This window comes from Lepidochelys olivacea (genome assembly GCF_965140295.1).
Source record: "Lepidochelys olivacea isolate rLepOli2 genome assembly, chromosome: 21".
Taxonomy (NCBI): domain Eukaryota; kingdom Metazoa; phylum Chordata; order Testudines; family Cheloniidae; genus Lepidochelys; species Lepidochelys olivacea.
This window is the reverse complement of record NC_140431.1, coordinates 7,893,640-7,918,763: the sequence shown is the minus strand read 5'-3', so window position 1 is coordinate 7,918,763 and position 25,124 is coordinate 7,893,640. Positions and strand designations below refer to the sequence as shown.

Here is a 25,124-nt window from a genome sequence, read left to right as displayed (position 1 = left end):
GTCAGCAAGGCTTGGGCCCACCTCTGCTTTCCCCCCACCCTCCCAGCCATTTCACTTCAGAAAATTGCCACTTTTCTTCTTCTCTTGATTGCTTATTGCTGTGACATTCAGTTTTACTATACAGCACTTTAAACAAGAGAACGCAACTTGCCTCTCTCTGGGCAGGATCATCAGCTGGTATAAACTGGCCTAATTCTATTGATTTCAACAAGGCTACACTGATTTAGACCAGCTGGGGATCTGGCTCCCCTCCCCCCCCCCCCAGACTCTTTTCCTTTTCACTCAGGGTACATCTATACTACAGAGGCTATACCAATGTACCTATACTGGCATAACTTCCTGGTTTGCAGAATGTCACAACGGGCTGTTCCAGCAATTTCCAAGCCTTCTTCCCCAAACGTGTGTCAAGTCAGAAGAGGTGTCGACACTCACTCACCCTGCTTTGCAAAGCTCCGGTTTCTGCATTCTGCAGCCAAACAACGGTTGGGTGGAAAATGCCCTAACAGCTTCACGCCCCATGTTATTCTCAGAGCTGGACAGCCCCGGGATGCCAGAGAGCATGGCTGCAGCCAGCAGTGGCAGGAGCTAAGAGGCTTCAAACTAAAGCTTGTTATTTAAAGAAATCTACGGGATAAAGAGACATGGGCTAAAATTCACCAGTTCAGAGTGCCGGCTCAGCACTTAGGCATCACTTTCATCCTCAAAATAGGGTGGAAATGGCCTTAGCACTGACGAGGCCACAGGAAGCAAAGCAAAGAACCTACAGTGACCTCCAAGTAAGGAGACGGAAGCTCCATTGTGGATGGCCTTGCTGTTAAACAATATGCTCCCACAAACCAATACCATTTGCCATGGCCTGCCGACTCCCAGGACGGTCTCCAGAGGGCCTAGATCACAATGAGTTGCATCAGTCAAGGTCCCTCATGTATTTTCTCCTTCTTTCTCAAGGAGATGCACCTAATGAATACGAGCCGTTTTAACAGGGCACGCGGGGGGAACAGCAAGCTCTAGTGAGAGGCTCCCAAGGAAGCCAGCTGAGCTGCCCATAACCTGACGCTCCCATCACACCAGGCCCAAGGCTTCCCTGGGAATGGCCATGGAGGAATTCAGCAGCTAGCTCAGTTTCATAGAGATATTGCACAGCTATAGAACCACAGAGACGTGCTGCTCCATTAGTCTCTGGGTGAGGGGCAAGTCTAGTAGCCCATACCCAGGGCTTACTCGGGCAAGTCCTGGGAGTTGACCCTGGATATGAAGCTGCTGTCAGTGCTGCAGAGGGCCAGTGGTGTGGAGCACTGGGGATTCAGGAGGGACCCACCGCACAGAGGCAATGCCAAGTGGCCAGGGAGTGGGAGTTGCCCACCTCTGTGTGCCCTGCTCTTGCCAATGATAGGACAAGTTGATGTGACTGTCACCTGCAGGAAGGGAGCCAGCAGGATTGGCTTTGTGGCCTCCTTAGAACTAGGGTAGCTAAGAATGTGCCCTCGAGGGTGAGAGATGGGAGAGTGCGTGCTCCTTTTGCCCTCCATGGCACCTTGCCAAAAGAGGGCTGTTAAGTGCCCCTGCTTGCTTCAATATTCAGCTGCCTCTTTGCTGAGACAGCCCATGGGTTGCTATTGTTTGTGATGGAGATGCCCGGCCAGCAGGAACCGGCCTGAGACCCAACACACTCATTCCACACCGGGGCCACCAAACAGCACTCTGAGATGTAGCTGCTTTTCTGTCCCAATGCAACAAGGCTGGGCTTGAACTGGGGGTGCTGGGGAGCTTCCTAGCCCATGACCTTGCACTTCGTACCCTGCTGGCCCCCACCGCAGCGCCTCGTGCAATCCGCCCCCCCCCCTCACCCCGTGCTGGGCAACACAGGGCTTGTGCAGCCCTTTGCATAAGAACAGGGTGGGAGGGGGAATGACCAGAGTGCTCAGTGCTCTGGCTTTTCGGGCGGCAGAACAGCCAACAGGCAGCCAGGCAAGGGCTTAAGACAAGGCTGAGCCCAAAGTCAGCGAGAACATTCGACTAAGGATGCGATCTTATGATCACCGCTGCGTTAGAATGCAAGGTAACGGGGCCAGATTCTCAGCTGTTGTATGTCGGCATCACTCCATTAACTTCCAACGGATCCGCGCAGAATTACACCAGCGGCAGATCTGGCCTTGTTCCAGCAGCAGCTTAGCGCTCTGCCTGTCCTTTCCCCCATGCACCACTGTCTGTGGAACCTGCCTCATAGAAGACAAGATGGGTTCACTCCTCCTGCTTCCCCATGTGTCCTCAGCCATATTCGTGGCCTCCAGCTTCCATGCGGGCTCCGGAGAGGCCCCATTGTTTCTGAAGTCCTTTAGCACTTAATCATAGCATCCGCAGCCAGCGGTGGACTGAAAAGAACATGCCCTACTTCTCAATACATCAGCCATGAGCTATCGGCTTGGCATCTGGGCTTCCAATACAGTACATTCCTCCTCGCTCAGCTTTCTCCTGTTTGGCAGCAGAATGGCCTTTAAAAAATGAGAGATAATTATCGGAAGTAATCATCTGTCTACGGCTGTGTTCTCTCCCCCGCAACCACCTGCTCACCCCTCTGCAGCTCTTTATTAATTAATGGCCCCAAATCTCATTTGGTTTCTCATGGTCATTGCACACGAAAAGGGTAATTTACTCTCCCTGGATCGGGTCATGAAATGTTAATGGGGCTTAACAGGAGTTTTCACAACTTCCCCTGCCCTCTCTGAGAGCGGCTGCATGCTAAGGGGCAGATTCTGTGCTGTGCCCCGTGGGAAGAGCAGTCCAGGCAGGGGGAGCTCCAGGGTAGCTTTATAACTCCGTGGTACCTCCCAGATCCTAGGCTGCTCCAGAGACATGCAGGTGACCTCTGCAGTAAGTTAGAGCAGCCCTCGGCCTTTAAGGCCTCCTTGCATGGCTGCCTGATGGCTGTTCTGCAGCCCAGAAGAGATGGAGCACAGAGCTCTCTGATCATTCCCCCGCGGCTTTTGCCGCGCCCCTAAGCTATGTCACTCCTGCACTAGGAGAATTCCCCAACATGCTGCAGTGGGGTGCAGAATCCGGCCTCAAGGAGCTGGCGCCATCAGTGGGTTGGCCCAGGGAATGAGACTTCACCTTATTTCGTACTGAATGCCACAACGCCCTTTAAGAGCCTGATCCTGTACAGTTTAATGTGATGAGGAACTTTTGCCACTGACTTCGATGGGAGCAAACTCTGGTTCGGAAAGGCGCCTTGAGCTTTTACAAAAGGCACAATGTAAGCAGTTGGACTGCTCGGCCAGAGAATGCAGCTCACTGTTTCACAGCTAAGACTCAGAGACCAGAGAGGAACATTATTGTAGTCAGCAATTTGAGCACCTGCTGCGTAGTGATTTTTAAAATATTACAAAACCAGGATTAAAACCATAGCATCAGAATGTGTCTCTTGTACCAGATCTTTCCCATTTATAGGAATGAGACAGGGTCTGAGGTGCTCATTGGCCTTGCAGGACTCAATGTTCCCTAGACACTCTGCATCGCTTCCCATCTCACCCCGGAGGCATCAGACATGACCCTTGTTTTTAGCTTTGTGCTTAAACACCCACTGGAATCTGGCAGCTTCTTTCCAAGTTCCCTGTTTCATTTTTGTTTCTGTCAGAGCCCTTCAAGGGCTGGGAAAGCCTGTTTCCCACCTCTTCCTGACCCTCTCCAGGAAAAAACACAACAATAAAACTCCCCCATGAAAAAGAACAAGAAGAGCTTTTAATAAGGTATTTTGTCCAGAGTGATTCCTGAGAGCTACACATACAGGGTATGTCTACACTGCGGCCAGGAGGTGTGACTGCAGCATGTGTAGACATACCTGAACTGGTTTTGATCTAGCGGACGTGAGCTAAAGGAATAAGTCCTCTCCCTCCGAGTTGTAGGCTATAGGCTCCTACCCTGTATGGAGCAGCCATCAGAATGGGGACATATTAACACTCTGAGCAATGTGTTAACAGCAGCATGTCCTTCTAATGGGACAAGGGTGCAATGTTATCTCAGATGTGCTTTTTAATCTACATACAATTTCACTCTCATGAGGACCTGACAAAAGAGTAAATCAACAACTTGCACAACCATCTGGCTTGGGAAATTCACTCATTCCAGCGTAGCTCATGGGAAGGTGAGAATCTCCGCCAGATCTGTCTGACTGAGAGCAATTTGGATTTTGGGGTCAATTGGTAGCAGGATCTGTTGGCTCCAAGCTTCTTCCGTCACACAATAAAAGAGCATGTCCAGTCCAGGTGGCTCTTGGCTTGGAGAGACTGCAGATTAGTGTCTGTGCAATGACAGCCAGCTGCCCAGGGATCCGGGTGTCTATAGCAGGTGACCTTATCTCCACTAGCTGTTGGAAACTCTTCCAGGTCACACCAAGGAGCTGGCGTCTCCTAGTTTCTGGAATAGCTGCAACAATGACAATTCATTAGCAGCAGTAATAAACTCCAGCGTGCTGTACAATGGGCTGAACATAACAGTGACTCTTGCTTTGCAGCACAATTGTGCCTGTATTTCCCTTAGAGATTCAGCAAGGGCACCCACGGGCAGGCTTCCGGCTTCCCAGCTTGTTGCCTTTCTTGGGTGGAGCCCCGCGTCTCTCCCTTCTGACTGAGGTATTCCCAGGCTGAGCGGTTCCCTGCCTTCACTGTGCTATTCCCAGGAAAAGACAGACTGCTTAAGCAGAACTCCTTGCTTCCTCTTCAGACACTAGAACAGTGTATCTGCCCGCAGGTAAGCTACCATACAGCTTGTGATGCAAGCTGATTTATCCTTAAGGTGAAAGCATTACAGAGAAAATGTATTAAAAACAAAAAGGAACCAACATACATGCTAATAAGCTTCCCAGAGATCACTCCAATGGGCTCTGGTGGCTAATTTGTCCTTCAAAACCCCATAAAGAGGGGCTCCTCTGTGGTCACAAGTTCAAATTCAGCCTCAATTCAGAACTCGCACATTCAGGTAAAGTTTAGTCCATCTATTATACAGTTTAAGGGTCTTTGATCTCAAGTTTCCAGGAGCAAGTAACCACTAGAAAGGGGGGGGGGGGAAGAGTCTTGCTCCCCAGGACATAGCTTCAAAAAGCTGGTTTCCTAGGGGAGAATTTGCATTTCCTTCCTCTCAAATACTTTCCAGGATAGCCACATCAGAGAGATTGTCCTCCAAAGCCCTTTGAAGTTTCTAATACTTTCAGAGATTTAATTGGTCAGGCTTCTAGAGAAATTACGTACAATCCCACAATAATCCAGGCACAACTGCATTTTGAAGAAATGGACCACAAAGGTATTAAACTTAATTCAACAATATTTGTCCAGGACAGTGTCAGTCTCTCCCAGACTTGCCCCAGGACATAGAATCATAGAATCATAGAATATCAGGGTTGGAAGGGACCTCAGGAGGTCATCTAGTCCAACCCCCTGCTCAAAGCAGGACCAATCCCCAATTAAATCATCCCAGCCAGGGCTTTGTCAAGCCTGACCTTAAAAACTTCTAAGGAAGGAGATTCAACTACCTCCCTAGGTAACGCATTCCAGTGTTTCACCACCCTCCTAGTGAAAAAGTTTTTCCTAATATCCAACCTAAACCTCCCCCACTGCAACTTGAGACCATTACTCCTTGTCCTGTCATCTTCTACCCCTGAGAATAGTCTAGAACCATCCTCTTTGGAACCACCTCTCAGGTAGTTAAAAGCAGCTTTCAAAGTTGGTTGGCATTGTAACAAGGAATGACCAGTTGAAGTCCTGATGCTATTTGCTATTGAGTACAACCCGTCTCCTCAGCAACTCTGTATTCACAGTTTAAGACTTTTTTCTACACAGAAGATACAGTCCAGACCTCTGGCAAACAGATACACATTGTTGCCTATGAATTAGTGCTGGTCAAAACTGTTCCTGTTGGTGACATTTCAACAAAAATTGTCAAATATTTTTCACAATTTTTTGACCAATTCTAATATCAATGAGAGTCTAGAGTTGAATGTGGACAAGGCAAAAACTATGGTGATATGCAAGGATCCTGGGAAAACACGCAAGATTCCAGCGAGTGACACAGCTGTACAACACGTGAGAAATTACTGTTACTTAGGAAGCATCATTACAGAAGACGGAAGATCAGCTAACGAAGTCGGCAGCAGAATAGCAGGAGAAAAAGAGACGTTCTGGAAGAATTAACATCGGATGAGAAGGAACATCAAATCTGAAGACTTTTTAAAATCCCAACTCTTAAAAACTTGCACTTGGTCTGTGTTAAATTATGTCTGCGAGACACAGACATTCAAACAATTCAAGTGTAACTGAGGGCAGAAATGAAACTGCCTCTTTTGACCAGATTTTCCTCTCCCTTTCACCTGTAAATCAGGAGTGACTCATTTGAAATCACATCAAACGAGATGTGAAGCCAGTGTGAGAGGAGAATGGGCCAAATTCTCAGGAGGTGTAAATCTGTGAAGCTTTGGAAATGTCAATAAAGATCTGTCGATTTACACCAGTTCAGAATTTGGTCCAGTATCCTTACTGGGATCTTCTGCCAGTACCTTGCAAAACCAAAGCCCCCGACTCTGCACGAAATCCAACCCCAAAGCCCTGCTTACCTTGCTCAGCAGTGGAATATTTCCCAAAGCTCCCAGAAATCCAAGGATGACTGGGAAAAAATTCCTGGAGCAAAACAAAGATCATTGTTAATCACTTGGTGGAAGCTGAGGAAGGCTGATTTAGGGTCGGGGAAGGATTTTCCCCATGATCTATAACTGGGTAAAGTAAACCCAGGTCTAAAAAGTTCCTGTGAGCTTTCACTAGCTGGGAAATATTGTCCCATCCAGCTGCTTGCCAGGTTTTCCCTGTTGTTGCCAGCACACAAGCGGCCATGTGCATTTGGTACGGATATGGGGCCTGGTAGAATTTCTTTTGGCTCACAGTGTTTGAAATCAGAGCCTTGCAAACAACAGGGGAGTTGATCCTGTGACATTTGTGTGGCTTTCTGGGGAGCTTTGGATGCTTGCTAAGGAATTCCTTAAGGGAATGAGAATGGGGTTTCCTTGATAGCCTCTTGCACCCACAATGCTCCACACCGATGGAGTTTTGCCAGTTACCCTAGCAAGGCTATTGGCAAAGGCCAAAACTAAAGGCATTTAGAGAACAAGTCACCTGAAGAGGGTGATGAAGCCATAGGTCTCCAGCAACATGCCCAGAAGAGGCCATCTCAGGAGCATAATGAGAATGCCTCCCAGGAAGAAGCTGGTGCCCTTTAGCTTTTCCTTCTGGAAGAAGAAGCTGAAAGTCCTTCTCAGTCCGATGATGATGGCCAAGCCAGAAAGGAACAGGAGCTAAGCGGAGGAAATGGAGTTGCACAGGACTTGTTAGAGGACAGAAGGTCTACACATTCCCTTCATTCATTCGTCGACTTTAGCTCCTCTTTCCTGTGTGCATCAAAGAGAACCCTTCAGCTGACATGGGCATCCCCCTCTCCCATCACCCAGGCACCATCCATCAAGTTAACGCAGCAGCCTACTTGCCTGCTTTTGCAATCCATGTAACCCTTACAAAGGACAATGCATATAAGCCACAGAAGGCTTAGTTCCACCATAGCAGCTCCAGGAGAAAGCCGCTGTAATAAAGCAGTAAGGCAACAGGCTTGCATTTCTGGCCTAAGTCCCACACAACAGAAATGCAGTAGATAAGAGAATGAAGGGCTAAATTCTGCTCTCAGTTATAATAATACCTAGGTCTTACACAGCATTTTGCATTAGTAGATATCAAAGGAGGTCAGTATCATTACCCCACTGTAGTTGTTACAGTCCTACCAGTAGAGCCCCACTAGGATCGCACTGACTGCGGTAGAATTCTGATGCCAGCTGATCCCCTCAGTGTTAGAAGGAAACATCTCTGATATATCATGAGAATGAAACCGTGTTCATGTTATAGGGCTCGTCTATGTGGAGAGTTATTCCAGAATAGCTATTCCTCATTAACTCTTCCTAATTCATGCCATGCACTGATGCTCTTATCCCAGAGTAAGAGTGCCTTATTTCAAATTAGTTTAATCCACTCTGGAAATGGATTAAACTACTTTAGAATAAAAGCATCCATCCATGGAGTTAATCAGGAATAGATAATCCACTTTAAATTTACACCCTACCTGAATCTGAATGAACTTCCACGTGTAGACAAGCCCTTAGTTCTTTTTATTTGTAAATTCAAGACAACTTTTAGAAGGACTTTAGTCTCTGGGAGGAGAGGTGCTGGGCTGACTTCCCTGGAGACTGAACTGCTCGGTTTACCGCCCACAGGTATGGGCTGCACCATACGAGAGTCCCCCACACCATGTGTCTCAACCCTGATTGGGAAGGAGCATCCCCCATAGGGAGATAATAGTTTAGTCTCCATGTGATTAGATTCTTGGCTTCTCTTTCAAGGTTGCCTACAAGGGGATCAGTTAGCACCAGTTGTGGTGAGTGTAAGGATGGGGACACCAGTACAGCTGGACTGAAACCCAGCAAGTTTATGTCACACAAACCTGAGTGGGATTTGAACAGAGACTAGCCCTGTTCCTCTCATAATAGGAAGCTGTACAGGGCCAAAGGGCTAGCACGCTTCACCATGGGAGCTGTGACTGTTTGCAGAGGGTTTGTGGTGTCTGGGCCCCTGTCCTAGTGCTATATTTTGCCCTCAGGAGTGGCAAGGAAGGGGATCAAGGTTTTGAGGTACTCACGTTTCCAAAGGCCAGCAGCACTGAGTCAAAGTACAAGAGCACCCCAAAAAAGATGAAAAATAGGCCAAAGCCCACAAGGCCGACACCAATCTCTGCAACAGATGGAGGGTCAGCAATTAGGAGCACAGCAGCCAGATGTAGTTACTACGAAGGAAGTGTTGGATGGTGCCAGCTTAGGTCACCAAATCCTCCCCTGTGGTTCCTCTTTGCATCACCACCTCAGCAAGGAAGTTTAATTTGTGGGTTGCGTCAAATATTTAGAAACACGTCAAGACAATTTCTATCTATTGTAGGTTTTTGAGAGCTCACCCATCACCCTGGACTCGGAGCGCCTCTCTCCCCACATGTATCTAGGGAGAAGGAGACAGTCTGATGTTAAACCAGCTGGAACTAGGAAAATGATTTCCTGAAAAGATGTGAAGTGGTTTCCATATGGCAGGGGTCACCTCCTAATCCCCACCCTCTTCAAAATGGAGCTGATCCAAAGCTCTGGACTCACTAAGTCTTCCATTGCCTTGAGTGGGCTTTGGGTCAGGCCCAGGGCTCTCCAACTTATTTATCAGCCAAACAGTAGCTAAGGATGGGATGTCGTGGGAGTTTAGAGCAATGAGAAGCTGATCTGAAAACCCAGGAGGCACCAGCAAACCTTGTGTGTGTCAGGGCATGAGTTACTCACTTATTGTCTTCTGCAGGGAGATTTGGCGCTCACTAACAGTGCTGAGAGAAGGGCAGGTTCAGCAAACCTCCAACACACCCAGCTCTGCCAATGGCTCTCACCCATAACCCCCCTCTGCAATTCCAGTCCTGAACTCCCCCCAAACACCCCCAGCTGTGCCAATGCCCCATAGTCCTGACCCACAGCCCCCCCCCCCGCTATTCCAGGCCTGAGCTCCCCCCAAACACCCCCACCTGTGCCAATGCCCCATAGTCCTGACCCACAGCCCCCCTCTGCTATTCCAGGCCTGAGCTCTCCCCCACTAGCTCTGCCAGCGCCTCTCCATCCTGACCCACAGCCCACTGCTATGCCAGTCCTGGGCTCCCCCACTCCAAACCTCAAGAACTGCCAGCTCACCCTTGATCTACACCCCCCGGCCTTGGCATTGTAGGCCCAGACCTCATCTGAGCAGACGCTGCCAGTTGTGGTGAGTTAGGGGTTCTGCAGAGCCGCGAAATCCATGTTTCCCTCTTCTGTGGAATGGTGTTTCTGTGGTGTTGACAAACAGCCATCAAGGTTTGCAGGGACAGTACCAGACGCAGGGTCTTTGGGGCAGGGGCAGGACAGTAGTTCAGTTTGCCTCTGACACTCCCTGATCTGCTGTGACCGGTGCTGACAGAGCAATCTCCAGCTCCAGCCCAGACTTGGCTCTGAGCTCCGGCCGTGGCAGCATCGCACACTGGACGGAGCAGATAAGCCCCAGCCTCTGAGCCAGGCTGTTCTCCAGGTTCACCAAGTATCACTGACGAGTTAACAACCAACCCCCCTGAGGCTGCCTCCTTTACTCACTCTGAAACTCCGTGAGAGACACCATCTTTCCTGGCATAAGCCTGGAGTGAAACAAGGTGTGTGTGGAGAGGGGTGTGGTGGGGAGGGGGGCGGACCCACAGCTTCCACGAGCTCCCAACCGGTGACCCTTGGAAAGGTCTTTAATCCCTACCTCATCATGCTGCAAATCATTAACTCCCCAGCAGTGGCAATCACCTTAAAAGGGCCAGCTGTAAATGTGGCGCTCATCACCGTTAGGTCCCCGCTCTGAAACCAGCACAGGCCTGTGGTCATTTACCCGGAGCGTCTTCTGCATAAAGTACCCCAGGGGATTCTGCCACCACTGTTACCTGGGAGAGCAGAGTTCTGTATTGCCCCCCTCTGTTGTTCCTACTTCCCAGAGACCTCTATTAATGGCCCATTCTTGCCTAGCAAGGGCCTGATTCGAATCTGACCTACACCATTGTAAATGAGGACGAAAGAAGAGAATTTGCAAGGCCTGAGTCTCCCCTGCTTTGTATTGTTTTTAGTGCCTAGGAGCTCTAACTGTGGTCCTGCTTTGAGCAAGGGATTGGACTCGATGACTTCCTGAGGTCTCTTCCAACCTTAATATTCTATGATTCTGTGTGCTAGGCACTGTACAGACAGAACAAAAAGATAGCCTCCGCCCCAGAGAGCTGACGCTTCTCCGGGACCGGGCTTGTGCTTCTGAGCCACATAAGCTTTGCTGCCTCTAATTCTAATTAGCATGTGGCTAATTTCTTTTCCACCAGAAAACTGCCCCATTGCCAGACCCCAAATCTGCTACCAATTGATCCAAGGAGCAGCAATGTCTACCTCATGCACACATCCTGCTGGGTTAAACCTTACCCCGTGACTCAGCTGTGGCAGGATTCTCTATTCTACTGCACAGCCTTGCTCCAGAACAGAGCGCGCTCATTCCATATGCAAGTCCCCGTTTGAATAGCAAGTGGAGAATCTTTATTGTGCGAGGCTAAGTACACAGCCAGGCACATCTGTTGCCATCTGTCTGATGCAGGGAGCGTGCTCTGGCGTGCCGTACACCTGATTCACCAGACATGGGCTCCAGCCATCACATGCAGGAGGGATCGTTTGTGAGAATTTAATTATTCATCAGCAATTGGTCTCTTTTTCTGTCTGTGAAACATTCGCAAGGAGGTTGGGAAATGCTCAGACGCGTTTGCTATTCACAATTGTCCCTCTATAGGTCTATTTCTGCCCCATGTATTCACATTGAGCAGTTCCATCCCACCCTACTGCTTTCTGGAGTTGGGTTGTACCCTCAGAGCATCCCGATGAGTATGGATTTGCTCCCCACTGAACCTGTAGTTAGCTCTTACCCTTCAAGAATCCCCATTAAGCCATGGATTGCATACTCACTTTTCATTACTAATTGCCTCTCATGGGCAGCAGAGTTGGAAGTCCCCTGCTTGAGTTTCCCTCTTTGGAAATGATGCTGGAGCCAAGGGACTTGTGGGATTTGCTCTGGAGTTTCCACAAAGGATAGTGGGAGTTTGGCCTCTCCTCCCATAGTTCCCTCGGGTGGCCATCTGGATTCCCACAAGGTCCTTCAAAATCACCCAGAAGGCATTGCTACGGAGCTGTGTACGTGGAACTCTAGGATAACCATCCCAGAGGGCAGTGCAGCTGAGCTGGTGTAGAAGTGGGATATAGTCTTCAATTACATGGTCATATACTATTTTTCCCATAGGGCCCCTCTTTGGAGTCTTTGGAGAATTTACCTGCCAAACTCCAACATATCTCTATCTCCACTGAGCATGTGTGAACTGAGATTTTCAGAGGCAAATTTGGGTGAAATTTCACATGGATGTAAAAGACACATCCCCTGCTCCATGGCGACCTGCACCCCAAATTTCAAGTCCTTCATTCAAAGTATGGTGATGCTAGAATTTTGTTTTTAAAACATTGGCAAAGCAACGTATTCCCCCCTAGCCTCATTCATTGAAATGGCCAAACTCTTTAAGCTGAAACTTTAAAACAATAATCAGCTTGGGGTAGACAGTCATTATAAAAAATTTCAGCCTGAATGGTTAGTTTGGCAAAGCTATACTCAACTCAAACAAGGTCTTACAACAGAAATTATGATCTGTTCCAATGATAATAAAGGACCCACAACTCAAGTCAACATCAACGGAAGCTGCAGCACCTCTGAAAATCGGTCCCCTAAATATATCCAAGCATGTCCGTCCCCTAGCTATAGTCGCAAGAAGGACAAGCTCAACAAATGATCTATTTACAAACCAGCAATTTTTATTTTATACAAACTTGCAAAGTACAAATGCATTTTTTTTCCTTGTGTGAGATTGGATCTTTTAGTAGCTACATCTAAAACAAACGCTGTTGGGAAAATTACAAAGCAAACTACCACTGATTTAATTACTGGGAAGATTGGTGTGAAGAATTCAAGCTGCTGAAATGTGACAGCCATTTGACCATGGTCTCTTCGATCTAATGTTATAGTAGTTGTCATCTAAGGTCACTTTTATACAGAAAGAAAGACACCAACATCACATTGTTTCTTGGATAGTTTTATTTGCCTAACACTAGCAAAAATCAATTTTTTGCCACTCCTCCCACCCCACGCCCCCAAAATAATGTGCATAAATAGATCTTTTTTTGATGCAAACAGGTTTTTTTTGTTTTGTTTTGTTTTTTTAACAAGAGTTGCTGGTATATGAAGGTGTTATGAAAAAATAACCAAAATAAAATTAAAAATTAAAATAATTAAAAACAGTTCCACAATACTGCAATATTGTGATCCTCAGCCATGCCACCAAGAACTCACAACTTGTAACTTAGGAAACTCTTAAAGTGACAGTAGCAGGGATTGGTCACAGACACTACGTTGTTATTCGCTTAGTGGGGAGGTTTCCTCGCTGTCCCCTCTACATCTGCTAGGTCATGCCTTAATGCCAGGAAGGTTCTTCTAGGAGCTCCCTGTGTCCTTCGTGGGAATCCCTATACCTTTCAAGGATGCTTACCAGTGGGGTTGCCTTGCTCCCCCACCCCTTCCCTTAAATGTACAATACCCTCCCCTAGGAACCATGTTGTTGGAGCTGAGATGCAGGAGAGCCCTCTTCATGATGGGAGACTGGACTGACTGGAGAGTCAAGGGGGAGCCCGTTGGGGGGCTGACACACTGGTGGGAACTCCAGGTTGTCTCTTGGTTCCATCCATGACGCAAAGGCCACTAATGTCAGTGAGAGTCTTTCCATTGATGTTGGTGGGTTTTCAATTGGGCCGCTAGAAACAATCCTCCTGACCATCCACCTCTCTCCTGCCTCTGCTCAGCTCCTGCACCCCAGTTTGGTCCTGGGGGTTCTCCTACCTTGGCTGCATTTTTCTCAGTTCAGCCACCCCATTTTACGTCTGGGGACACATCCACCATGCAGAGACCATCCTCCCCGGGGGCCTATGCCCTTGGGTATACATTTCGGGTGTGTTGGTGAGGTTAGCAGCTAGGCTACCGATAGCCCTCTGCACTAGTCACACCATCACAGAGAAACCATTCACAAAAACAAAAGGGAGGTAAAAATGTAACATTGAAACTCAAGATTAAAAATTCCACATACAGTCACAAGGATCCATGATTGACAGCTGTGTACCAGCAAGACATCCTCTGCAATCCCCAATAGGGTACAGTCCTATATGTCTTCACATACTGTGCCTCGTGGACCAGCTTTTCAGCATCTGCAAATCAGCCTCGCTCTAATGACTTCAGAACTATGCCAGTTTACACCAGCTGAGGACCTGGCCGTATACAGAGCACTACCTATTCAGTAACAGGGAAATAAATGCATCATTTCTCAAAACTTACAGTTTTTATATTTTATTTTAAATAAATTTGCTTTTAATAAAAGCAGAAAATATATATATGTATATTTAAATAGGTCTTTTTTTTTTCTGATGAACTGGCAAAGAATCTCCATTTGTAACTTTCCAGCGGGGCTGATGCCAACAGCCCAGCAGAAAGAGAGAGAAAGTTAGCATAAAACAGTACCACCCGGAAAAGGAGAGAAAAACAAATATATATATATATTATATAAATGTATAATTTCCATAAAACATATATTAAGGCATGTATAGCAAAATAAAGGGCCAGCTTCATGAGCTAACAGGGGCTGTTTGGGATTCCATTATGGGAGCAGGACTGTTTTATCCCCAGGGATGTTCTATGTATTGCTAAAAGAAAAAGAAAAAGAAAAAGAAAGAAAGAAAGAAAGATTGATTCATAGATCTGATTCTGGGGAAAGTTCTGTCTCCTGGGACGTTTTGTGTATTGCCAAAATTAAAAATAGATAGACAGATAATCTAGGGAGATGCTAGATAGATCCCATTGGGCAGAGAGGATCTGTTTCCTTGGATTTTATGTGTATTGCCAAACTAGAAAGAAAAATTGATTCACAGGCTACAGCAGGCAGGCAGCCAGGTCCCATTTCACTCAACTGGTGGCATGGCTGGGAAGAAGTAGAAATCTTGTTAGATGCTGAGCATCTGCACCCTCTCTAGATTTCAGCTGGAGATGTGGGTTCTCAGCACCAATCAGGATCAGGCCAATGGAGAAAGAAAGCTAAGCAATAGATTGAGCTTGATTGCGCATCTACATCACATTGCCTTTTTCAGAACTATCCCCTGGAGTTTCAAGTGCTGGGACAAGACAGTTCTTCATCCATGTAGTGAATTGACAAAGCCCCAGTCTCTAGTATAAGGTATAGAGCTTGATTGTCCACTCCTATGCTCTGCTCTGAATTCAGTTTGTCTTCGTTTGAGTTAATCCTGACTTGCACCAGTGTAGGTAAGAGCAGAATCAGGTGCAGAAGTCCAATACTGACCGATGTTAGAACAGGGCATCTAACTGTATTGGAAAGTCCATAGGAAGAGGGGCTCTTGTCAGAGGAGCTCAGATAATATTCACAGCAACACTGGGACAGCTTGACACTTGGGGCTTTTCTATTTCAGGTCAGTTTCCTTACACCAGATCATTTTGCATACAGCCAGCAACATTTCACAGCTTCGCGCTTGAAAAAGTAGATTTTGGAGTGCAAAAGCAAGCCCATATTGAACCCAGATTGGTCTTGTTTTTGAGCATAGGCCTCAATTTCTGATCTGGGAATTTTAAAATTCCATTCTATCAAAAAACTGAAATTTCAAAAGAATTCATCTCCCACTTAAGCACCAAAATAAGTGGCCAGATTTTCAGTGCTGTTTTGAAAATCTGCCCATCAATATCACAGCGGGAGCTGCTGGGTGTGGGCACTTTTTAAAAAATCTTGCCCGTGTTTAGATGCCTAAATGCGAGCTGAGTACTTGCAAATCCACTCCGTGGTGGAAAATATATTTGCATCTGCATGCAGCCCTAATTTTGAGAAGGGACAAGGAAACCAACTTGGACAGATATAAGAAACCTCCTTCCTCCAAACCATTGCTTGAACTGAGCTGAGGTCTAGATGGACCTTCTCACTTCCCGTTGGGAAGCAGCAGTGCTGAAATAATGCTAGATTCTGCAGACCCCGATGGTTCAGGTAGTTCTGACAAGCTTCAGAAGAACCGACAATCTCTTGGATGCTTCTCTGAACTATGTCTCTTCCATCACCCCCGATATGTCCCCCTGCGATGATGATTCTCTCAATGTATTCAGAAAACTATGAAGCCACATCTGGAAGAGCAGGCTCATCTCATAAGGTACTGCAGGAACGGAGAACGTGGAAGAGAGACCATGCAGCAGTGACTCAGCACCATGCACACCTGACCTCAGTCACTCCAAAACATCAGAGGAACTATTCTAGCTTGCTGTTCTTCAGGAGAAAAGAACTTCTGGGGCATGCTTGTCTCAGCGCAGTGAGTTAGGAGTGTCAGTTGCCTGCGTGCCGTTCCAGATGCAAATATAGCAGGAAGCCATAGAAGTTAGAGATGGGTATCTCGCCCCTTTCCCTAAGCCCAGAGCAGGATTATTCTCTATGCAGGGATTGCCAGACCAGGGGGCCATCCAGTGCAATATCCCATGTCTCCAGTAGCAGCTGCTTCAGAGAAAGGTGCAACAACCCTGCAGTGGGCAATTATGTAATCACCTGTCCATGGGGAAGCTTCTCCCTTGTCCCATCCATAAGAAGTTGGCTTCTAGCCTGAAAACTGAAGGGATTAGGTCCCCTCCCAGCTATGCTCCTATTCCCTTGGGCCTCACAGCTCTGGTGTCCCCTCCATTTTGGGGGCAAGGCAGTGCTTTCCAGATGGAGGCAAGAGACAGTGACAGCATCGACATAGTACGTGCCAAAACCACTGCAGGGAAAGCCCCTCTAGGTCCACTCTAGGCCATTCAGAATTAGATACCAAGGGTTAGATGGGGCACTCAGATCCAAGGTGATAAGATGCCCTAGAAATGCCATAGACAGCGAGACAGTGCTGTTCCCTCAGCCATTTCTCCAGTATTTTGCCCAATCTAGTATTAAGTATGTGGGCAGCAGCCCTCGATTTCACCCCACTCCCATCCCCATAAAAATGCAAGAAATGAGCATTGCACTGGGTAAAACAAAACTCTGAGGAAGGGCACCTGTTGCTACCATCCAGAACCTGCTCTGGTCCAAGAAAAAAAAATATCTTGAAGCCTGTCCCCCTTTCTCCTCATTGTCTCTATGTGCAAACAGATCCCTCCTGGCCTCAGAAAGCATCAAGACTTCGCCTGGTCACCAACACCAGCCACTTGGGCTCTCCTAGCCCCGTCCCCCTGTATCGTTCAGCTAATTCCCTTACTACATGTCCGCATACATTGCACAGACCTGCTGTTCCACACCACCCTTCGCCCTGGGAGGGGAAACACTAGTATTTCACAGATATAGCTATATCCTAATTTTGCAGATCCCATCACCTCTCCCATTTTCTGCCCAGGAGCCTTTTCCCTCCTTGGCTCCTGTTTCCATCTGTCCATCCCAGATGCCCACTCCTTCCCTCCCGTGGATGCTCATGCGTGTGAGTGGAGAAATGTGGCTGGGCACAGGTGGCTAGCTCCAGAGATTAAAGATGCTAGTAGCCGTTCCAGGCCAGGGCCTGGGGAGGTGGAAGGTGCACAGAGAATGGAAATAGGGTGCTCACGTCAGTGGAGGGCAAGAGCAAGCTCCAACTGCAGCGACGGCTCGGTCCCCATGCAAAAGCCCCTTCAGGACACGAGCTTTGGGAGACAAATATTTCAGTGCAGGAAGCAAAGGGAAAACCCCCCAGCCTCCAGTGCGACGCCATCCCCTCCATGAGATATTCCGGCCATGGAACAGACTGGTGGGTAGCTGTCAGATCCCCTGCCCTGAAGTTCACGCCGGCTGTGGAGTGGGCCCATCTCCCAGACTGCAATACATCTCACACAAAACATCCATCATTGCAGGAGCAGTGATTTACCAGCGCCTCTCTGCCACTCTGTGCTCCAGCAGGCAGCCCACCCATGGCACTTCTTCCCAGGATGGTACACGGCCAGTTGTGGGGACCAGTGCAGGGATAAGGCTCTCATGTTCTCTTGGCGACAGGTGCCGACGCACACCATCTTCGTCCTGGACGATCTCACCGTTGTTAGCGGCAGGGCTTGGGGAGAACCAAAAGCGATGAGCGGGGAAAGATTTGGTTGTCGAGTCGGGACGCACATGTTTGTGTGTTAAAACGTGGCTCCATGGAACTTCACGGCGTTCACAGCAGCCAGGGCTTGTGCTGGAGGGAAGAGAGGAGAGGGGAGAAGGAGTCAGAAAGCCGAGCCCTCCACCCACCGGGAAGCGTGGCAGAACTGTACCTGCATCACGCCCCAGGGCAGGAACGCTCGGGAGCGAATGGGATTTTTGTCCACTCTTGAAAAAAATAAATGACCCTTGTTAGGCCTGGTCTGTACTGAGGATTCAACCCAGATACAGTCACCTCAAATGCTGCACAAGTGCAAAGCCAGGGTAAACAGAGGGATGCCCCAATCTCCACCCGTGCAAACCAGGGGGCTCTGCACCCCTGCAAACCACACTGCGCTGGGGTGAATTGTATCTATGCCAGGGGTGTGCAGTGCTGCTGCTCCACCAATGGCTAAAATCCCAGGGCAGAAAAGGCCGTTGTTCGGTAACTGGCCACTTTCACCAAAAAGAATTAGGGACATTTTGGAGGCACTCTAGTGCTGGTGACAGGAGCTGGGCCAACAGCCATGGAAAACAGGCTCCACTATTCATCCGCAGAGCAGGTCCAGCACAAGCAGCCTTTCCGCCTGCACTGCCCTGCTGATGGGCCTCGGCCCAACCCCGGAGGGCTGTCCCCCAGGGATGGGAGGAGAATTCAGTTTCCATGGCCATTTAGTCCCTAGCATCTCTGCTGAGGCTGCTGACAAGGCAGTGCCAGCTTGGTGCTGTGTGTCCACTAGAACCTGCACTGAGAGCCACCAATCTCATCTCACGCAGGCCAACACACAGCCACCAGATTGTAACAGCTTCCAGTGACTCACTACTGACCTGGCCTGGATTTGAACCTGCTACCTAGAGGCAAAGGGTTTCTGGAGCTCATGCTCATCCTGTCTCCTTGGTTTATGGCCATCATTCCCAATGTCAGTTATTTACACGGCTTTGTCTATGCAGTGAACGGAACCAGTCTCTCTCGGTGCAGGATGTGTCGTTTTTCTTGCCTGTTTTCTCCTCTAATTTGCACCCTTGGATTTCAGCTGGGGTCACTTCTAATTTACAGTGGATCTAAGTGAGGCGAGAATTTGGCCCACATCATCAGCTTATTCCATTCAATGCATGGCCAAAGTAGGCTATAAGGAATGGCTTTGGCGTAGCCAGGACCCACTTAGTCCTGGAATGGGCAGAAACCACATGCTCCCATCCAGCTGCATTCTACCACGTAACCGAACCCTTAGTACAACTTAGCTACACCATTAGCTTTTCCTTTGTGCCCAGAAATCCTGGAAAAGACTCTTGATCCTGAAGAGGGATGGGGCCAGCTCCTCCACCGGTGGAAAGCAGTGTAGCACGGTGGATAAAAATGAATGATTTTAAAAATGGACTTTTTTAAAATTTAAATCAATTTTAAAAAAATTTAAATTCAATACATCATTCTTTTTAAAAATAAATGTATTTAAAATTAAAAGTGAAATTATGACAACCTACGTTCAGGCCTAAACTTACTATAGATGATTCAAATAATTTAAATTTACTTAAAAAAAATATAATATTCAAGCAGTGCATGTTTACTGCCGAAGTTTTAGAGAAAGTCAAAGCACTGAACTGGTCAAAGTCACTGGCTAAGCAGCTGGAACCTGACGTGCAAAACTAGCTTTTGACAGCACTAGTCTCTTCTCCAGGTGCAGAGAGTATTTTCTTCAGTTCAGTTTATTCAGTTCAATGACTATGCATTCAAAGCCGAGAAATCAACGAGGAATTGAAACAACATGCAACATTGCTCTCCTCTTCCAGCTGTGACTGAAAACAAGGTGTAAGAGGATCAGATCTACTAATTCTAAAATCATGATGGACAGGGTGACCAGAAGCAATCAGGTCTATTCACTAACTACAGATGATGCTTCCTTTGTTTATCAAAACATGTTTTGCATTTAAAATTGATTTATTCAACTTTTATTCCTTATGTATTCAGCACATTTAAGGTACTTTTATTTAACTAATTAAAACATTTTAAAATGTTCTTCTTGTGGCTTTTAAATTGAATTCTAATTTTCATCCAATTAGGTTGGCACAAATCATGAGTAAAAATGAATCATAATCTAGTACATAAGAAATGCATCATTCCCATTTCCTAACACCATAAAAAGCTACAATTCAGAATAAACATATGGTAAGCAATATAACTGCTTAAATAAATGTGTATGGACATAGTGTAACATCCTGGTTAGCAAAAAGAAGTACCAAATTGTACCAACCAATGAGAATCAACTTTATAATAAGTAAATAACTGAAAAGTATAAATGCAAAACAAAAATTAAAAATGGTTATTTAAATCAAGGCTTGTTGATTTTAAATCACTGTGATTTAAATCAATCCACCCTGCAGGGCAGTTCTATTGACTTTAGTGGAGCTATGCCAGTTTATCCTAGTGGAGGATCTGACCCAGGAACTCGAAACAAGGTCCGGGACCCTCAGTGTTTCAAGTTCTAAGCCCCTTGTGCTCGTTCCATGGGAAGAGACTGGGCTAACGTGGCAGAGGAGAGTGTTAGCTTGGTGAGAAGCAATGTATGAATGGATGGGAAGAGGAGACTCTTGAATGAGGTTCTTCCCATCGCCCCAGGACGCTGAGATGTACACAGGATGAGATGAAGTACAATAGAAAAGGTGCTTACTTCATGGCTCAAACACGCATAAAATGGCTGCTGTCGACGACCCGGGATGACTCAGACGAGAGGGGGTTTGTCGGTGGAGTCGGGGAGGCTGGGGAAGTGGGAGGACTCGGGGTGGCACATTGAGCTGGAAACAAGAAATGGAAAAGGACGTGAAGAACACAGCGCTGCAGCCAGCAAGGGGAGAAAGGAAACAAAGCATGGAGCAAATTCCAGAGGAAGGCAGAGAGGTTAGAGACGACAGGGGAATATAAAAAAGGAAGTGAAGCGAGGTCAGAAACAACAGAGAGGCACAAATGGTTCCCCCCCAGCACGCACACGAGCTCCATGCTGGGATCCTCATGGACTAAGGCAAAGATGGGAGGCAGTGCCTGTCTGCAGGGAGACGGGCATGGGCCACAGCATGACACCCCCTCGCCAGTACAGCCTCCCACAACGCACTGCACACACCAGGGCTCAGGCGTTTCCTAGTCTACTCCAGAGCTGGGGCGAGACAGTGCAAAGCTTTTGACCAGAAAAGGATGGATTAATTTTGTGACAAGTTTTGCGAAAAACGTAGTTTTGACATTTTTTGACAGAGAAAAAGGGTTATATTTTTTCATAAGACTTCCCCCCAGACGCATCCCTTTCTTCAGCTGGTTCCCCTGCAGAATGCCACAGTTCCATCGAAGATCCTGGGAAACAGGCCCTTCCAGAGAGATGCCCAACCCAACCTGCACCATCCAACATACACCATATTCTAGTCTGGTCTAGCGACATACACAGCTCCCATTACTGTAGTATCTGAGTGCCCCACATTATCCCCACAGCATTCCTGTCAGGAAGGGCGGCGCTACCCTCACCACTGGGCCATCCTCCCTCTCTCCACGCACAACCCTCTCCATCCAATATCGCTCATCAGCTCCACGTGCATTGGAGGCTGTCCCATCTTCCCAGCTGGTTTTTGCCACATGAGGAATGATTCTTAGTCACCAGCTGGCTAGCCCAGAAGCTGGGATCTCCAGGCACAGGTGTGCTGCCACAGCAAGAGCTGAGGGTTTGCCGCTTCCCAAAGGTTCACGGTTGAATAGCGCCAATGCAAAAATAAGATGGGTCAGCTCAGGGAGGACAGGTGCAGACCACCAAAAGCACTGAGAGTATAAATCTGGTGCGACTCCACTGACATCAACAGGCCAGATCCTCCTCTGGTGTATAGTGGTACAGCTTCCTTGACTTCAGTGATTTATACCAGTGGAGGATCTGGCCCCCTAGAGTTTCACTGCTGTAAGTGAAAGGAGAACAAGACTGTTGACTCTCTATTCTCTGCCCTTGTCTGTTCATGATGACGCCCGTTGAAGTTCACAGAAGTACTATGCATGACCAAGGACAGCAATGAGAGTCAGAGCTCCACTATTTACCCCAGCTGCGGATTTGGCCCATTACATGCGTGCACATGGTATGAATATGCCCGAGTCTGCTCCTACATGCGTGTCATTTCACTGACTTCAGTGGCATTATTCCTGATTTACACAGGTGAGAGAGGAGAGTCACACCTGTGGTTATTACTGGAATTGCCGGGGTAAGTCGACGGGATTGATCGGCCAGGGCGCTAATTCACTTTTACACTGGTGTAACTCCACTGATTTCAGTACAGGAAAATGGAATAGCCCAGTGGTGGATCTGTCTCTGTGGGCCAGATTCTTACCTGGCGCAAATTGGCATAGCTCTATCAAAATTATAGGAGTTACCCCAATTTATACCAGCTGAGGATCTTGGCCTATATACCTATCTGTCTTATTTCTAAAGGCCCTTTCGCTGTATCTAGCCTTTTGCCTACACCCCGCTGCTGCCAGGTGCATTGCCTGGTCATCCCCAACACTCATTTTACCCTGAGTTCAGTCTTCTGCCCTTAAGGCCGATAAATCCATGATGATTAGGAATTGTCCATGTCATAAGTACCTCCCAGCTTTGATCTGCCCCTCCTTGACTGAGGCATCCAAGGCATCTCCTGTGCCTCATATTTTTACCATGAAACTGCAGTTCTTCGCCTCCCTAGTGCCTTACCGGAGAGCATGCGGCCCAGCCTGGAGGCTTCTGTAGCCAAGGTGCAGGATATCTCTATCCTCTTCTCCTGCTCCTGGAGCTGGGTTTCTGCATCCTGGGGCACGTCCACCTCTCCCTCGCTTAGAGGGACCACATTCTGCAAGCTGCGGCAGAGAGAGTTCGGTGTTACTGTCCCAGTGCCCCTGGAGCGATGGCCCGGCCCGAACTACAGGGCATGCTTGCAAGGATGCAGGATATGGCTGGGCAGAACGACAGGGTGAGCAGGTAGAAGATTAGGTAGAAGAGATGAATGGGTAGAGGGGAGGTGGGTGAATGCATGAGTGGAATGGCAGATAGTTGGGTGGCTGGATGGGCGAGGAGTTTAATGAGTTAGTGGGCGACTGAATAGATGAATCAGGAGGCTCCATGAACAGATAGCTGAATGGATTTGCAGGTGCACGAAGGGAGGGTGGACAGACAAACAGCGGCCGTAGTGGATGGGTAGAAGGTCAGACACGGGCACGAGAGAGAGGGTACAATGGAGGAGGTGGCGGTGTGGCCCAGCCGGTGCTGAAATGGGCACAGAACAGTACCATCACCTGGATTTGGCAATGAGCGTCTTTATCCTTTCCACTTTCTTCTGCTTCTCCTTCATCTCTTCGGGGCTTAGGGGGGTGTCCGGTTCCAGCTCAATGTACCGCTCCAGAATGAGGACCTTGTCTGGGGTAGAGAGCTAGGAGGAGGCAAAGGCAGGTTTTAAGTCCGGGGTCTGAAGTCAACATGAGCATTCTGTAACTGCATGCATAGGGGAGAGCACCGCAGCCAGCCTCGGTCCCTTCTCCAGCACCCAGTCCCTCCTTCAGGGCTCACCCAGCCTGTTCCAGCACTCGTATATCACCTGTTCCTGCTCCAGCAACTCTCTGTAATCCAGAACCAGCACAACACTCATCCCTGGACCAGAGCCCACATGACACTCACCCTACACTGCATTCTTCTCTGCCCAGTGCCCAGCCCTGGTGTCTGCTCCAGCCCCCAGGCCCAGGAGATGGGACGTAAGGGCCTGGGCAACACGAACGCCAAGAGGGACCTGTCCCTTCAGCCCAGGCCCCATTTTCTCCCGCCTGCCCTGGGCCCACGTCAACTCAGAGGAGCTGTCTCCCCGCACCATGCACACGGTCTCCATAGCAACCTGCCCCCATTGCCATCCCTCAGGTGTGTTGCGCCAGTGGGGTCAGGCCTCACCTCCTTACTGATGTCAACGTCATAGTGCTGGGGCTCCAGCTCCATCTTGCGTAGCCGGGCGATCTCCTCCCTCGGCGTCTCGTAGACTTTGCCGGAGTCCTCGGTGCGTAGCGCTGCCTCCAGGTCGGAGATGTCCACCTCGTGGATGCTGCGGTGTCGGCACACCTGGAACGGGCCACAGAGCTGCCACCTAAGAGCCAGGTCGGTCCCCCAGCAGGGTCATGCCCCTGCTGGCTCACAAATGCAAGAGGTGGCTCTGTCTCGCTGGCTTTTTCCCCTCCTCTTCCTCCCCCACTCCTCCAGAAACCCCAGGGTTTGTTCTGTCCGTCCATCTGTGCCCATCACCATAGCCTCAGAGCAACACCCACACCTACCTTCCCTGGGTAAGCACTTCCCTATGTCCCCATCTCTCACATCCTTCAAGCACCCCACCTTGGGCCCCACCGGCTCTGACTTCATGCCCCCAAACATCTGACTGCTGACCCATGGCAGGCCCCAGCCTTAGTAATAATTGTACCATCTGGTTCTTCTGCAGCACTTTCCATGAGAACATCTCAAGGTGCTTTTCAGAGAAAGACAGTATCGTTAGCCCCAATTCACAGATGGGAAAACTGAGGCATGGGGAGGGGAAGTGACTCGCCCACCCAGTGGACCAGTGGCAAAGCTGGGAAGAGAACCAGGTGTCCCAAGTCCCAGTTCAGTGCTCTGGCCACTAGACCACACTGCCTCCAGGCAAATCCAAACAGGGCCTTTCGGTCAGGGGAGGACTTGCAGTCCCGGATCTGAAAACCCTCTTTCTGGGAGACAGCACGGACTAACCCACGCCAAGGGAGCTGGCCCAGAAACCCCAGAGGAGCCTGGGGACTGGACAAGCTCAGGGATGTTATTCTGAGGAAGGCCTGTGGCATAAATGCAAATTCCACCCCCAAACCTCACGACTGACATGGGAAGACCGTACCACTTTGTATGACGCGGGTGCCTTCGTGCTGGGAGCGTCTGGCTGCTGATTGGCTGGGAGCTGCAAACTCCGCCTTTTTTCCTTCATGGATCCACTTTGGTGACGTTTCATTCGGTCGATCTGCTCCTCCACGCTCATTTTTGCCTTCATCTCATTGGAGAACACGGCGCTTTTTGGCCTCTCCTGGGGAGAATCCCAAAAGCCCCACGGTTACAGAAGGGCCTCAACATGGGTTGGGACCATAGTGTCCCCCAGTAGTGGGTTCAGATGTGCTGCTCTCAACTTGCTGTCTAAGGGAAAGGCTTCTATGCTAGACAATTAGCATCTCAGCAGCTGTTCCTGGGAAACTCAGGGTGGGAAGAACA

The 25,124-nt window shown here is 48.6% G+C and overlaps 2 protein-coding genes across 5 annotated transcripts in view; both read right to left on the bottom strand.

The window, feature by feature from the left end:
- Nucleotides 1-3,716: 3,716 nt before the first annotated feature.
- On the bottom strand, nt 3,717-10,329 carry GOLT1A (golgi transport 1A). 2 transcript variants are annotated; one of them, XM_084611510.1, is made up of 6 exons: nt 10,223-10,234; nt 9,028-9,068; nt 8,719-8,810; nt 7,155-7,333; nt 6,602-6,665; nt 3,717-4,422 (listed from the first exon to the last, which is right to left on the bottom strand). In XM_084611510.1, exons 2-6 carry the CDS (start codon nt 9,062-9,064, stop codon nt 4,384-4,386), a joined length of 411 nt encoding a protein of 136 aa, XP_084467636.1. In that variant the 5' UTR covers nt 9,065-9,068; nt 10,223-10,234; the 3' UTR covers nt 3,717-4,383. The 2 variants fall into 2 exon arrangements, with proteins under 2 accessions (XP_084467636.1, XP_084467635.1); XM_084611509.1 differs by lacking the exon at nt 9,028-9,068 and having other exon boundaries at nt 10,223-10,329.
- Nucleotides 10,330-12,471: 2,142 nt separating this feature from the next.
- PLEKHA6 (pleckstrin homology domain containing A6) overlaps nt 12,472-25,124 on the bottom strand; it is a 94,112-nt gene continuing 81,459 nt past the window's right edge. For all 3 annotated transcript variants that reach the window (XM_084611556.1, XM_084611555.1, XM_084611557.1), the window contains 6 exons: nt 24,760-24,942; nt 23,802-23,966; nt 23,159-23,292; nt 22,581-22,723; nt 20,541-20,664; nt 12,472-17,929 (listed from right to left, as the gene is read on the bottom strand). In XM_084611556.1, coding sequence (XP_084467682.1) covers nt 20,549-20,664; nt 22,581-22,723; nt 23,159-23,292; nt 23,802-23,966; nt 24,760-24,942 — 741 coding nt within the window. In that variant the 3' untranslated portion in view covers nt 12,472-17,929; nt 20,541-20,548. The remainder of the gene's footprint in view (nt 17,930-20,540; nt 20,665-22,580; nt 22,724-23,158; nt 23,293-23,801; nt 23,967-24,759; nt 24,943-25,124) is intronic.